This window comes from Triturus cristatus, chromosome 4_1 (assembly GCF_964204655.1).
Source record: "Triturus cristatus chromosome 4_1, aTriCri1.1, whole genome shotgun sequence".
In the NCBI taxonomy this organism is placed as follows: domain Eukaryota; kingdom Metazoa; phylum Chordata; class Amphibia; order Caudata; family Salamandridae; genus Triturus; species Triturus cristatus.
The window spans coordinates 316,640,592-316,653,501 of record NC_140585.1 but is presented as its reverse complement, the minus strand read 5'-3'; the positions used below and the strand labels follow the sequence as shown (position 1 = coordinate 316,653,501).

The window sequence follows — 12,910 nt, the reverse complement described above, 5'->3', positions numbered from 1 at the left end:
GATGGAAATATAAAAGCGTCCATTTTAGGTTTACTTCTGACATCCATTGCCGAACCTTACTGAGCGTCCAGTTGTAAACAACCGAACTCGCGCGAGAAGACAATACTTCCTACCTGTGTAGCTACCATGAGATTCTGAACTGCCACCAGCGTCCATTCTATTGTGTGATCTCCGAGGAGACACTTTGACTAATAAGGGCCTATTCAAGGAGAAAAGTGTCAACTGACCAAAGAGAGCCCTTTAGAACTGACTCGTGCACAAACTTTAATTACTACAAACTGTGAATAACCCTACCTCACATAGGGTTGTTGACTATTCTGCGGTGACCCCCCCCCCACACCTCCTTACACACACACACACACTCAGAATGTTAGAGAAGGATTGAACATGAGGTCTATTTTGACTCACAGAACGAATCCCTCTCGGAATTGCTGGTCATAAACAACTATCTTGGGCCCTTCTCAACTCAACCCACCCCACATCATTCCATCTTGACATCATCAGAATGCATAAAAATAACCAGATGAAGTAAATATGACTCAACTCATATTTGCATTATCCTCTTTTATGCACAAAACATAGACTCAGTAAAATCATAAAATTAATTAAAGATGGGAAGAACACAAGTAACAAAGCAATCAGCCTTAATTTCAAAGGTAATTCTGTTATTTGCACTTGATTTGGGAGCACACTCATTTGAATTGCTCAGACTTGAAAGACAAACTATAGTTACTAAGTAGAATTCTTACTTTCGCCCTTTGCTAACCAGCTTCTTGATTTTGCATCCTCTACCTCAGACTCTTCCCACGCAATACTACCAATAAATTAATGTATTCATTCATTCTGTGCTTGGGTGTATGTGTGTTTTTTGCCAGTAGACTCTGTTGGCAGTTTTTGTGTTTTTATGTGCATGTCTGTTATGTGGTATACTTGGATATTGTCAACTGTATGTGCTTCATTTAGCATTGTTTGGGTATAGGAGCATATAATGGGAGAAAATGCAACGAAATCTGAAGTCACTGCATTCTAAAAAGGTTTGAATGTATCTTCATTTGGTATGATCGCAGCTTGCGTGCATCAGTATCTTAGCATCACTACCACAGCCTTCTCCCATATATTGATGGGGAAAAAGAGAGTATACTCTCTTGCCAATCGATGGTCTTATGTTACTATTCATCTGTCCATCTAGTCCCCACCTATTCCCAATAGTTGTTAAATCTAACCAAGTGAAAAATAACTCTCTATCACTTTTGCATTTATTAAATAAAAAATAAAAAAATGCTCTTTAAATATTTTTTAAAAAGAACTGTGTTCAAACAGGACAAGCAGGGGCTCAAGTTTCTGATTATGAATACACAATTTCTGAAGTAATTGTAGCACCATAAGACCAATTACTACACTAATTAATTTTGAACTGATTTTTCTGTAAAGTCTGCACTTGCATCATTGTGGCTCCTACACCATTGTTGTTACATCAATTCCTAAGTCGTGCGAGAGTGTGTTTCTTGGCACAGAATTAGACCCTGTGTTACTTACTGGTTAGATATATATACTTTGCCTGTACCTTTGCTTCTCTTCACTGCTGATTAAGGGGATGTCACTGCCAGCCTGCCCTCTCATCGATGGGTCTCTTCTAAGTGTGGTGTTCCCATGATGCAAGCTGGTGTAAAACTTTGTATGTGAGTAAGTACAATCAACCGATCCCTCAGGGGACTGACCCCTTTCTAAGTGAAGGGCGTTTGTGAGTATTTGCTTGGTGTGAACCAAGGGGCTAGGTCAAATTTTTAGGTCGAGCCTGGGCAGCGCATGCGCTACTCTGCAAGGTATGCTGTATTGTAGTATGTAACAGAAACCCCGCCCACTCTCTGTCTATATTTGTCATTGGCTTGTGTCATTGTTCTTCATAAATGCTGGCTTTTGATTAATTAATAGGCTTGTTAGTCCCTCCTTGACTTAATTCGTAACCTCCCATGAGGACTGGCCCTTTTACTTCTGTTACACAGTGAGTCTTTTTTAATCTGTACGCACTATTTTCTTTAAATAGTTTCTCCTACTGCAGGCACAACCTTTTTTTTTTTATTTTTTTTTTTTTTAGCAATTGCCATATTAAATTACAATTAATTTTATTTGTTTTACAAAAGAAAAACAAAAAAAGTCATTTACAATGTCAGTAGCTCAAAATAATGTCAGTGCGAGACCTATTGCATTGTAAATGCTTGTTTTTATTGAAACCTCTATCTCAAGTTTAAGTACAATGCTGTTTTTTTCTACAGCTACTTGATCTCCACAAACTATATAAAGTATGCTAGAGTACTATTTCTGGCATTGAAGTACAGATTATCTAGGAATCAATTTATAGGTTAATTAACTACAACCTCTCAACCATCAAATTATTGCTAATTGGAAGGGACTTCTTCAGATTATAATTTCAGACAAAGTTCAAATGATGTTATGAAGCTCTCAAAATTTTTTTTATACTATTTGCTCATTGTACCAGTGTGTCACTTACTGAGCATATAACTAGAACAGATATAATAGGGGTATCCTACTAGAGCTATCTGTAGATGTTCAGGTATCGCTTTGTATAGCAGCCTAGTAAACAAGATTTCGGAGTCCCTTGAGTCCATCTCCTGTGAAGGAACCAACTGAATAGTGTACCTGAAGGGCTTTTTAGGCATGATGAATCTTTCATTCAAAACAGTAGCATTGTATGAGCAAGCACATGTTTTAGACAAGGGTGTTTTATTTTCTATAGGTAATCATTTCGAACTTAAGGTAAATAGAACTGTTGCTTCACTATATGTGAATAGATCAGTGTGGCCTAATGTTTTCAGATAGTTGTTAATAGAAGGCCTGTATTGTACTAAGAGCACTATAAATACCCCAGGCGAGTACCTTCTGGTTAGTGGGTACATTTCTGAACTTGAGGAACCCTGCCAAACCAATGTACACTATGATGTGGTAAAGTCAGTGCTTCCATTGAGGTATAGTTTTCATTTTGTGGTTAATAACGACCGAGGCTGGTAGAGGTTAAAGACTATAGACTTTTATTTTCCAATTTCATCGCATGTAAAGGTAAACTTCTTGTTAAAAACTCAATACTCATTTATGACTAATCTTTCTGATCTCCTTGCATTTGAAGGTGGTAAGCAAAGTGTATTTCTTGATAGTGCTGCCACTTTGGTGCACTTCCTTTTTATTTAACAGATGCAAAAGAATGAACCGCTCTGCTAGTAATTTTTGTAGTAATGCTTTATTGCAGTCTCAAGCCTTATTGCTACTCTCGTACGGATTATGCCATTAATGGTGTTTCATGGTGTTTGATTAAGTGACCTTTCACCTGTGTGTCCAGCTGGGGATTTGTTCATAAGCAATCCATTCACATCTTCGGTTTTGAGTTAATTCTAACATCTTGTAGCTGTGTTCTGTCTGTTTTTCTCCCTATTTCTGTTATTCCCTTTTTCTCACAGGCTGGGCGAAGTTTAACTGTGCGTCAGAGCGAGTGACGTTCAAGCCTGCTGGCCGGAGGACCCGATTTCTGAGTACGCCCTGCTTGGCTCTTTGTGTGTAACTCTTTTCTCCTTTCTTGTCTGCCTTTTCCTTCTGTTGTCTTACATGTGTTACATGCTGCTTATTTAATTTGTCTTTGTCTCATACTAACCTCTGTGTTTCCCACTGTGGTTCAAATATGTCAGAAGTTTGAGGTTCCGATTTATAAATTTCCCAAAAGTGGTTGTTGTCATATGGAACATTTGTTATAGTTACCTAAAATGTAGACAAACAAAATGCATTAACCACTTTGGTAATTTGACCTTATTGATTTGATTTGAGTCAATTTGGTACCCCCCATTCATCTGTTCACTGCTTGCTTTTAGACTGTGTTGTTCAATTCAGACAATCCTAAATAATTTAAGCGCACATTAAATGAATGTTTCACATCCCTACATAGTACAAGAGTGTTTCACACTCAGCGATTAATTGTAGGAAGGATTGTTAAACGATCCGTCAGATTACTTCTCTTGAATGACAATCAGACCTGCCAGATACCTTTTAACACCACAGTCATGGCTGATTTTCTACAGCCCCACAAGTATTATATTAACATTGCTTTTATTCATACAGGCATGCCTGCTTTTTAAAAATAAATAAATACAACTTGTGGTCTGTCCTATCCCTCCAATCAGAAGCTATAATTTAATTATCCTCCAAATGCCGGTTAACTTGTGCAAAATGCTCACAGTTTTATGATCTCAATGGGCTTAAATTTTTTGGACATATACTATCAAACTGAACTTTGCACCTCTCTTTTAATGCTCAGAATGTGGAGGCATTCAACAAAAACGCCATGAAGCGGTGCCCAGCAGATGTGGACACAATTAATGAATTTTAGGGTGGCTAAAAGTCAAATGAACCCTGTTAAAATTAAAATCTTAAGTCTCGGTCTTTAATGTCATTTGGTCTGTTCAATCTAGCTAGCTCGTATAATTCTGAGTTAAGCTTTTTTTCTGAATGTTCACTTTTCACTGATGTACTTGTTAGTATGTAAGAAACTGGCATGATCACACTTCTTGATTAACTGGCGCATATAAATTAACTTTTACGCAAATCCTGTTGAGATGAAGCAATGTCATTGTAATTTAATGGTCATGTACTCTCTTGTCCCTCAATATTCAGCTCATACTGCGAACACTATCCACACTGTTAATACCTATAATTAGAAAATGTGAAGGTACTTTTTCTGCACATCACGATATCCCATAACATCCTATCAATAGGATTGTGGTTTAAACTGTTTGAAAATTAGGCTACATTTTTGGAAAGACCTGACACTGAACTTCATCTTAGTGCAGTGTCTGTTTCACTGTTAGCGCCCTTCACATTAGAAATAAAAGATACATCTACTTAATAAAGCTCCTTTCATTCAATATGTTAACATCTTCTGAATTTAACATTAGGAAACTTTCTAGCAATCAGCATTTTTTGTGATATTGAAAGAGTAAATCGAAAGCACTCTTCGGGTACATTACAGCAACATAGGTGAAAAGATTAATATTGCATTTTATTACTAGTGGAAAGTAAATTCAAATGCACCCTGTTTATCTTGCATCTTTATTGCTGTAATACTGTCAACACTGCCCTTTCTGAATTTCTCAGATGTAATTTTGTGCTTCAAATGTTTATAGCAGTTTACACAACCTCATCAAGATAAATGCTTACACAATATTAACGTTAGATGAATTGAAGAGTTTAGATTCAAATGTAAGATGTTCAACCTTAATAGTAAGAAGAAACAATATATGTCGGAGAAACCAGGGTTTTCTTACAAAAGCTTTATGGTTAGAGGGAACAACAATCCCCTGCACTACATTTTCCCTATTTATTCTCGATCACGCTTTCTATTCTTTATTTTCTGCCAGCTGACGAGTGAAAATTGTGCTGCTGAACTAATACTGCATAGCTTATCTTTTCAGACTTGAGAGTTTGACATCATCTGATCGAAATGTTCTTGCCCCTCTTAAAATACACTGCAGTGGCGACCTTAAGAGTGTTCAGGTCAATTACAAAAAGGGTTAAACCACTCATGTCGTTACCATTCAGGCTCTTACTGAGAACCATTACCACTCAAGTATGTTTTAAATGCATTTGTAATGAGTCACTGCAACGCATGGTGATATTACAGCTCAGGTAAGTATACGTAGGATATATACAAATATATGTGTGGTCATACACACACGTATTTGTGTTTAGATATATATATGTTGTTTCCTTTAAAGGGGGGGGTGGTTTGTGTGTGTCTACACACACCCCCCTAAAGGAAATAACCTACGATAATAAACTAAACATTTTATTATAGTAAACAACTATGGTTAATGTTACATGTATTAATTTGTGTAATTATAAAGGGAGTCAAGCAATTAATGTATTATAATAGAATTGATTTGTTTTAATATTGGTTTTTATAAAGACTAGAGGTGTAATGCAATTAAAATATATTTATGAGCGAGGCAAGAGACATAAATATAAAATGATATACTGTGTGTGTATATATATATATATATATCTATCATGAAGAAGCAACAGCGTCCCCCCGTTTCCGGAGCCCCAGGCCCTTCAGGGTGGCCTCACTGCATGGGCACGGAGCAGCCCACAAACACCACACTGGCAAGAAAAACGATGTGAGGCCCAATACCTTGAAAGTTGCTTATTTCAAGAGTCTTTTCAAAGCGCCTGTTTCCTTTTTGCCCAACGTTTCAGCTTCTTGCCTTGATCATGGACAGGAGCACAAGTGCCCAGGTGCGCTCAGGCATAATTTAAAAGGTGTATCACGTGACTGCATTTACCAGCACTACATATATATATATATTCAACTGCTACTGTTTCCCCAGCTAAGGAACAAAACCCTGCCTCTAAAGTATGATGTTAAGTTCTTTTGTTCCACTGATTCAGGTAAAGAAAGAAATTTAATAACATACTTCGGAGTAACAGCTTTTTTTCTTATTTGGCTGAAAATGAAGCAGTCGATTATTGAACTGGCCTCACACCTTACGCCGAGAGCCAAGGCATTTGCAAGACAAGATCGATTATACATATATATATATATATATATATATATATATATATATATATATATATATTCTCCAAACGTTTTCCCGTCAAAGACACAAAAACGTGGCGCACACTCTCGATAATCTTTACAAATTACTTTTATTCCGCTCCAAGGGCAGACAAACGCGTTTCGGCCATGCTGGCCTTTGTCAATGTCAATGCACACAATGTTTGCACAGTATAAATAATCATTGTTCAACCTACGTCATTTCAGGTTAAAATAGAAAGAGGACTGTCACATTCAAAGAACTCTTCAAAAGGCAGGTCAAATTGGCAGCCATTTTGAACTAGTAAGGAAATGTTCATATTCCTATAACTAAGGTTCTAAAGGTAAATCAATATATACATATATATATAGCAAATATTATAATCTTATGACAGGGTAATTCCAGAATTTATCGGAATATCCTTTCTTCATGATTTTACGCCCTGAATGGGCAAAAATATATATTTACGAAAACAAACATCCTAAAATATTTCATTCATGTTGGATCTAGCCCTGAATGGGCAATTGTCTTTACCGAGTCACACTTCCTATCAATCATTTTGTGGGTTTGAACATATTTGCAGTTAAAATCAATCAAATTCCTTACAAAATATAAATTTCTTTTAGGAGGAAAAAGCTTTCTTCAACCTATATGCAAGTATATCAAGTTTTTCTCAACACTATTTCCATAATTCATTGGGATCCTCTAGTTTCACCACATAAAATACCATTATACCTCTTTTCAAGTGATAGTTCCATCCTTTCTCACTTTTTCACCATATGTTTTTTTGACTTGTTAATATTCAATTCTCCTCATCAGATATTCTATACAGTTATTTATAGCAGTTTATGAAAAGATTTCCCCTTTTGGCTAGTGTTTTAACCAACATGTATCCACATTTCTTCCTCACAGTTTAATCCATTCGGTGCCAAAGTGCGAAGTTCTAAGATGTATTTTGATTCCAACTGTCTAAGAGTTCTTATCCTGTCACCACCTCTTTTAAGGGGTGGGACTCGATCTAGGCAGAAGAATTTTAAAAGATTGCTATTGCTTTTATGTTTTTCGGCAAAATGTCTGGCCACAGGATAATTGGTATCAATTTTAGTTATTGCACGCATGTGCTCTAAAATTCTTTTCTTTGTTTGGTGTATCGTGCTCCCCACATATTGAAGGTTGCACGGACACACCAAACAGTAAACTGTAAAGTCCGAATTGCAGTTCAATAATTTACTGATGTTTTTCGGTTGGTCATTGCCGGGGGTCTGATAAGTTTTTGTAACTGTACTGTTTTTACATGCCTTACATTTTAGGCAAGGGTAGTAGCCTTTGATGTTATGATGGCCTGTATCCTTTTTAGAAAAATAACTGTGCAATAGCATGTCCTTTAAAGAAACATTTTTCCTATAGGTTATGCTAGGTTGTTTTGTTATTTTTTTGCCGATGGTTATATCTGCCTGGAGCATACCCCAATGTTTCTTGAGAATTTTATAAATTTCTCCAGAATCTGAGGAGTAGGTAAAAATGAGTCTGGTGGTGCCATCATTATTAGCCTTTGGGGACTTGTGTAAAAGATCTTCTCGTTTTCGTGTTTCTGCCCTATTTGTTGCTACCTTGAGAATATGCTGGGGGTACCCTCTCTGTTTGAAGCGTTCCATTGCTTCTCTAGTGGCTATTTTATAGTTTTCTTTAGTGGTGTTATTCCTTTTTAGACGAAGACATTCACCATATGGTATACTATTCACCAGACAGCGTGGATGCTGGCTGGTGAAGTGCAGAGTTGCATGTCCTGCAGTTGGTTTACGGAATAATCTTGTCTTAAGTGTACCATTATCAGCATATACCAAAAGATCTAAATAAGGTACTTCCCTTTCACTGATGGTTCCTGTGAATGAAGGTTAATATAATTTTTATTCAGATTTTCAAGGTATTCTTCTAGTTCTTGTCTGTTACCCGTCCATGTGAAAAATATATCGTCAATGAAGCGGGTCCAGATTCCTATTTTCTGTGCCCACGCCTCATTGGTTCCTGCCCAGGCCACGTGCTTCTCCCACCAGCCCACGAAGAGATTCGCGTAGCTGGGGGCGAATCACGTGCCCATCGCAGTACCTTGTTTTTGAATATATAGTTGTTCACCAAAGGTAAAAATGTTATTATTCAGACAAAATGACAAACTGCAAGATCATTTCACTGTGTTCCGTGTATTTCAGTGATCTTGTTTTTAGAAAAGATTTTACAGCTATTTCTCCCTGGCCATGGTGGATACTTGTGTACAGACTAGTAATGTCCAATGTGACAAGAAAGAAAGAGTCTTCCCAATTTGTATTATCAATTATCTTAATGAAATCTGTACCATCTTTTATATAGGATACCAGATCAAATACAAATGGGCACAATATATTGTTTACCAGGATTGAGGTGTTTTCCAGAAGGCTACCCATAGATGAGACTATTGGTCTCCCTGGGGGCCTTTTGTCATCTTTGTGGAGTTTTGGAATGTGATAAAAGGTAGGGGTAACTGGATGTTCCGTTTTGATGAAATCCTATTCATCTTGACCAAGAATCCCCTTGTTTTTCCAAAAATCTATCATTCCATAAAATTCCAAAATACTTTGGTTATAGTCTTTAGTTGTAATTTTCTCATAGCAGACATTGTCATTTAATTGTCTTAAGGCTTCACGTTCATACGATACACAATCTTGAATAACAACGTTCCCGCCTTTGTCTGACGGTTTTATCACAATTGTCAGATTTTCCTGTAAAGATTTTATAGCTTGCCGTTGTTGCAATGAGATATTTTGGTTTTTCTTTCCTATCCCTTTCGGATTGGTTCGTAGTTTGTCCAAGTCTTTGATTACCAGTTCATGAAAACTGTCAATCATATCATGCGCCGTTCTTGGTATGAATCTAGATTTCTTTTTTAGATTAGAGACCATTCCTGTTTGTGTTATCTCATTTAATTCCAAAAATTCTGTGTCACTGAGCGATTGTATCACGTCATCTCCTTCGATTTCTTCTCGTAGGCTATGAAGGGCTCTGAAAGCTGGTAGTTCACTTCCAGTTAATAGATCCGTCGGGTCAATTGTCCGGTCCGGATCTCTCACAGGTTTCGGGATTTTTTCATGAAACATTTTGTTCAATTTTAGTTTTCGTATGAAAAGATAAAGGTCAATCCGTGTTTGGACATAGTCCCATTGGTTTGTTGGGCAGAATGATCAACCTTTTCGTACTACCTGTTCCTCTATTTTCGTTAATTTTCTTTTTGACAAGTTTACTACTGTTAAATCTTCGGTTTTCACTTTTTGTTCATTCCCCTTCTGGTCCTGGTGACCCTCGGGGTGTATTGCACATTTGCCTTTTTTCCCCCTTCTTGTTTTCCTTTTTCTCCATCTGGGGGTCTTGTTCTCTGTGGGAGTTGGCGCCATGATTGTTGAATGACCTCGTACTCCTTTGGAAAATTTACTCTTGCTCCTATATTTTCTATCGGACCCTCTGGTTCCAATTGTTCCGGGTCCACCTCTGACTCTGATGTGTCTCTTGTCACTTCTACATTGCTCTTCTTTGCCTCTTGTATCGATTTTCTTGGCATATCGAATTTCTTGGCAAATGTTAGAACCCTGCCGGATTCATAATCATGTTGGTCTCGGGCAAATTTTTCATGTTTGCGCTTTCTTATTACTTCTTCATATTTAAGTAAACGTTGTTTCATCTGTTGCCTCAAGTTTTCAGCTGTCTCTATTGCTGAGTCCTTTGCGATTAGCTCCTCGAGTCCTTTTATTTCCTCCAATAGCCTCGCTCTATCGCTAATCGCATACTTTATCAGGATCTCTACCATCCCCTTTGCTGATCGTGTGGTATGATCTGACCACTCTAGTAGCAAGTTGGGATCAGGATTTTCGTAGGAAGGCACCGTGTAGATTCTTAATCCCAGAGGGATGCGATCAACCTCGAGGTAACGTGTTAAAGACGCTGACTCCCACCATTTGCGCACTTCTTTTTCGTATGTTTTTTCAAGTTTCTGAAAGAGCCCCTTCAATGAATTTGGCGATATACTGCTCTCTTGCTTGTTTTTATATTTGCTTCCTTCATTAGCTTTTACTGTAAAGACCGTGGCAGCCGCCTCCAGCCTCTCCTCACTAAACATTGTTGCGGTTGCCTCGGACACTCGCGGATCACTTCAGGGTCCGTGTTGTACCACCTTCCCATGCAATACGTATTAAGCTCTCAGTTATTTACAGAGTTCGAGCTATAAAACATCCAGCCAGTAAGCTCACAAGTGTATCATTTCAAATGGCATGTTCGACTTACCGGGCTGGTTTCTCGATAGGCTTGCGCGTCCTCCGACTCGGTCGCCTCCGATACTAGTCCAGTCTGGGTTTTGCGTTTTCCTGATACGATCTCCGCTTCCCGCTTTCGTTGGTTAGCTTGCTTCGATTTACTGGCGGTGCCGGCGCTTTTTCAAATAGAGATTCTTCCAAGCTCACACCAATGCCACGCCGCACTACTTCCTGGATGGGTGCCGCCACAGACGTAGGTGTATCCGTCAGTAAATTTCTCCAAACGTTTTCCCGTCAAAGACACAAAAACTTGGCACACACACTCGACAATCTTTACAAATTTCTTTTATTCCGCTCCAAGGGCAGACAAACGCGTTTCGGCCATGCTGGCCTTTGTCAATGTCAATGCACACAATGTTTGCACAGTATAAATAATCATTGTTCAACCTACGTCATTTCAGGTTAAAATAGAAAGAGGACTGTCACATTCAAAGAACTCTTCAAAAGGCAGGTCAAATTGGCAGCCATTTTGAACTAGTAAGGAAATGTTCATATTCCTATAACTAAGGTTCTAAAGGTAAATCAATATATACATATATATATAGCAAATATTATAATCTTATGACAGGGTAATTCCAGAATTTATCGGAATATCCTTTCTTCATGATTTTACGCCCTGAATGGGCAAAAATATATTTACAAAAACAAACATCCTAAAATATTTCATTAAAAAAAATATATATATATATATATATATATATATATATATATATATATATATATATATATATATATATAGATATATATATATAATATATATTCATTCTGCATCTTCATTGATAGTCATAAATGCTTGAATATTTTCCCACTACTAGTCCTGACCCATAACACTTTTTTGTACAGTTTTCTTCACCAGAAAAGCATTGTAGACTGTCTTTATCCTTCAGTTCATATACCAAACTGTGAAATGGAAGTCTGATGCCTCATTTATTTAATGAGGCTTCAACATAACTCTCCAATTTGTCCCCCTCAAACTGAATTGCAGCATTTATGTACAGAAATAATCCCTTGCAGTGGAGAACAACTAGGGGGAAAATGCACCCGGTTAGGCTAACATTGAACACAGTGGAGAAAAAGCAGCCTTTCCCTTTAAGAATCTGGGAAGCGCCTCTTCAGTGTATGTAATGTACTGTTGGTTGCCTCTGTGATCTAGATGTTTTTTCCAGTTCATGTGAGAAGGATTTCAGAACACCAGTAATCTTTTTAACTCCAATATATCATTTGTTTCCTGTCGGGGAAAATAATTTCAGCTCCTTAACTGGTTGCCTTCAACCATCTAGTGTTGAGTGAATATTTTTTTCTCAATCATTTAATAAATATATTCTAGTCATCTCATTTCTTAAAGTGCCCTTCATTTGGGAGAAAGAAGGCTATACTTCTGCCCATGTGTGGTATGTATGGTCTGTCTGCCTGCCTTTCAGTCTGTTTTTGAATGTGACATCTGCACAAATATGTCTTAAGGAACTTTAAAGGACAGAGAGAGCATCAGATTAACAGATATGGTAGAGGTCATGCGAGATTAAGCAGGGAAAAAAAGAATAGATTAGAGATCTGCCTCTCAACCCACTTAGTCTCTCTAAAACACACTAGAAAGACCACCACAGAGAAAGATTCAAAGAGGGAAGACCAAATGGCAGGGAGAAGTATCACCATCACACTCTACGCCACTGAAAACAGAGGTCGAGGTTCTCACCTTCAAAACACCCAGTGACGACCTGCTCGCCGTCTACGCAGGGTTTGACATCGAAACATCAGCGTAATGAAGCTCCAACGTCAGAGCAACCAAGAAAAATATCAAGAATACACCAATGCTCCTCGCCATTGAAAGGGGCTAGATTGGTGTTGACCTAGCCAGAGACACCGAAAAAGACATTGCATGCTGGTCACAATTTCACCGTCGAGGTTAAAGGACAGATCGCCGTTGACCTCATCACTGTTGACATCAAAGAACCAAACATTTGCTATATCACTGTTGCAAATGTC

General features: G+C 37.8%; 1 protein-coding gene across 10 annotated transcripts in view; it reads left to right on the top strand.

Annotated features, from left to right (window-relative positions):
* WNK1 (WNK lysine deficient protein kinase 1) overlaps positions 1-12,910 on the top strand; it is a 1,135,119-nt gene that overhangs the window by 1,046,644 nt on the left and 75,565 nt on the right. For 7 of the 10 annotated variants that reach the window (XM_085652258.1, XM_085652257.1, XM_085652255.1 and 4 more), the window contains one exon: positions 3,471-3,542. The exons of the other annotated variants lie outside the window; for them this stretch is intronic. In XM_085652258.1, the coding sequence (XP_085508384.1) occupies positions 3,471-3,542 (72 nt within the window). The remainder of the gene's footprint in view (positions 1-3,470; positions 3,543-12,910) is intronic. 10 annotated transcript variants of the gene reach the window in all.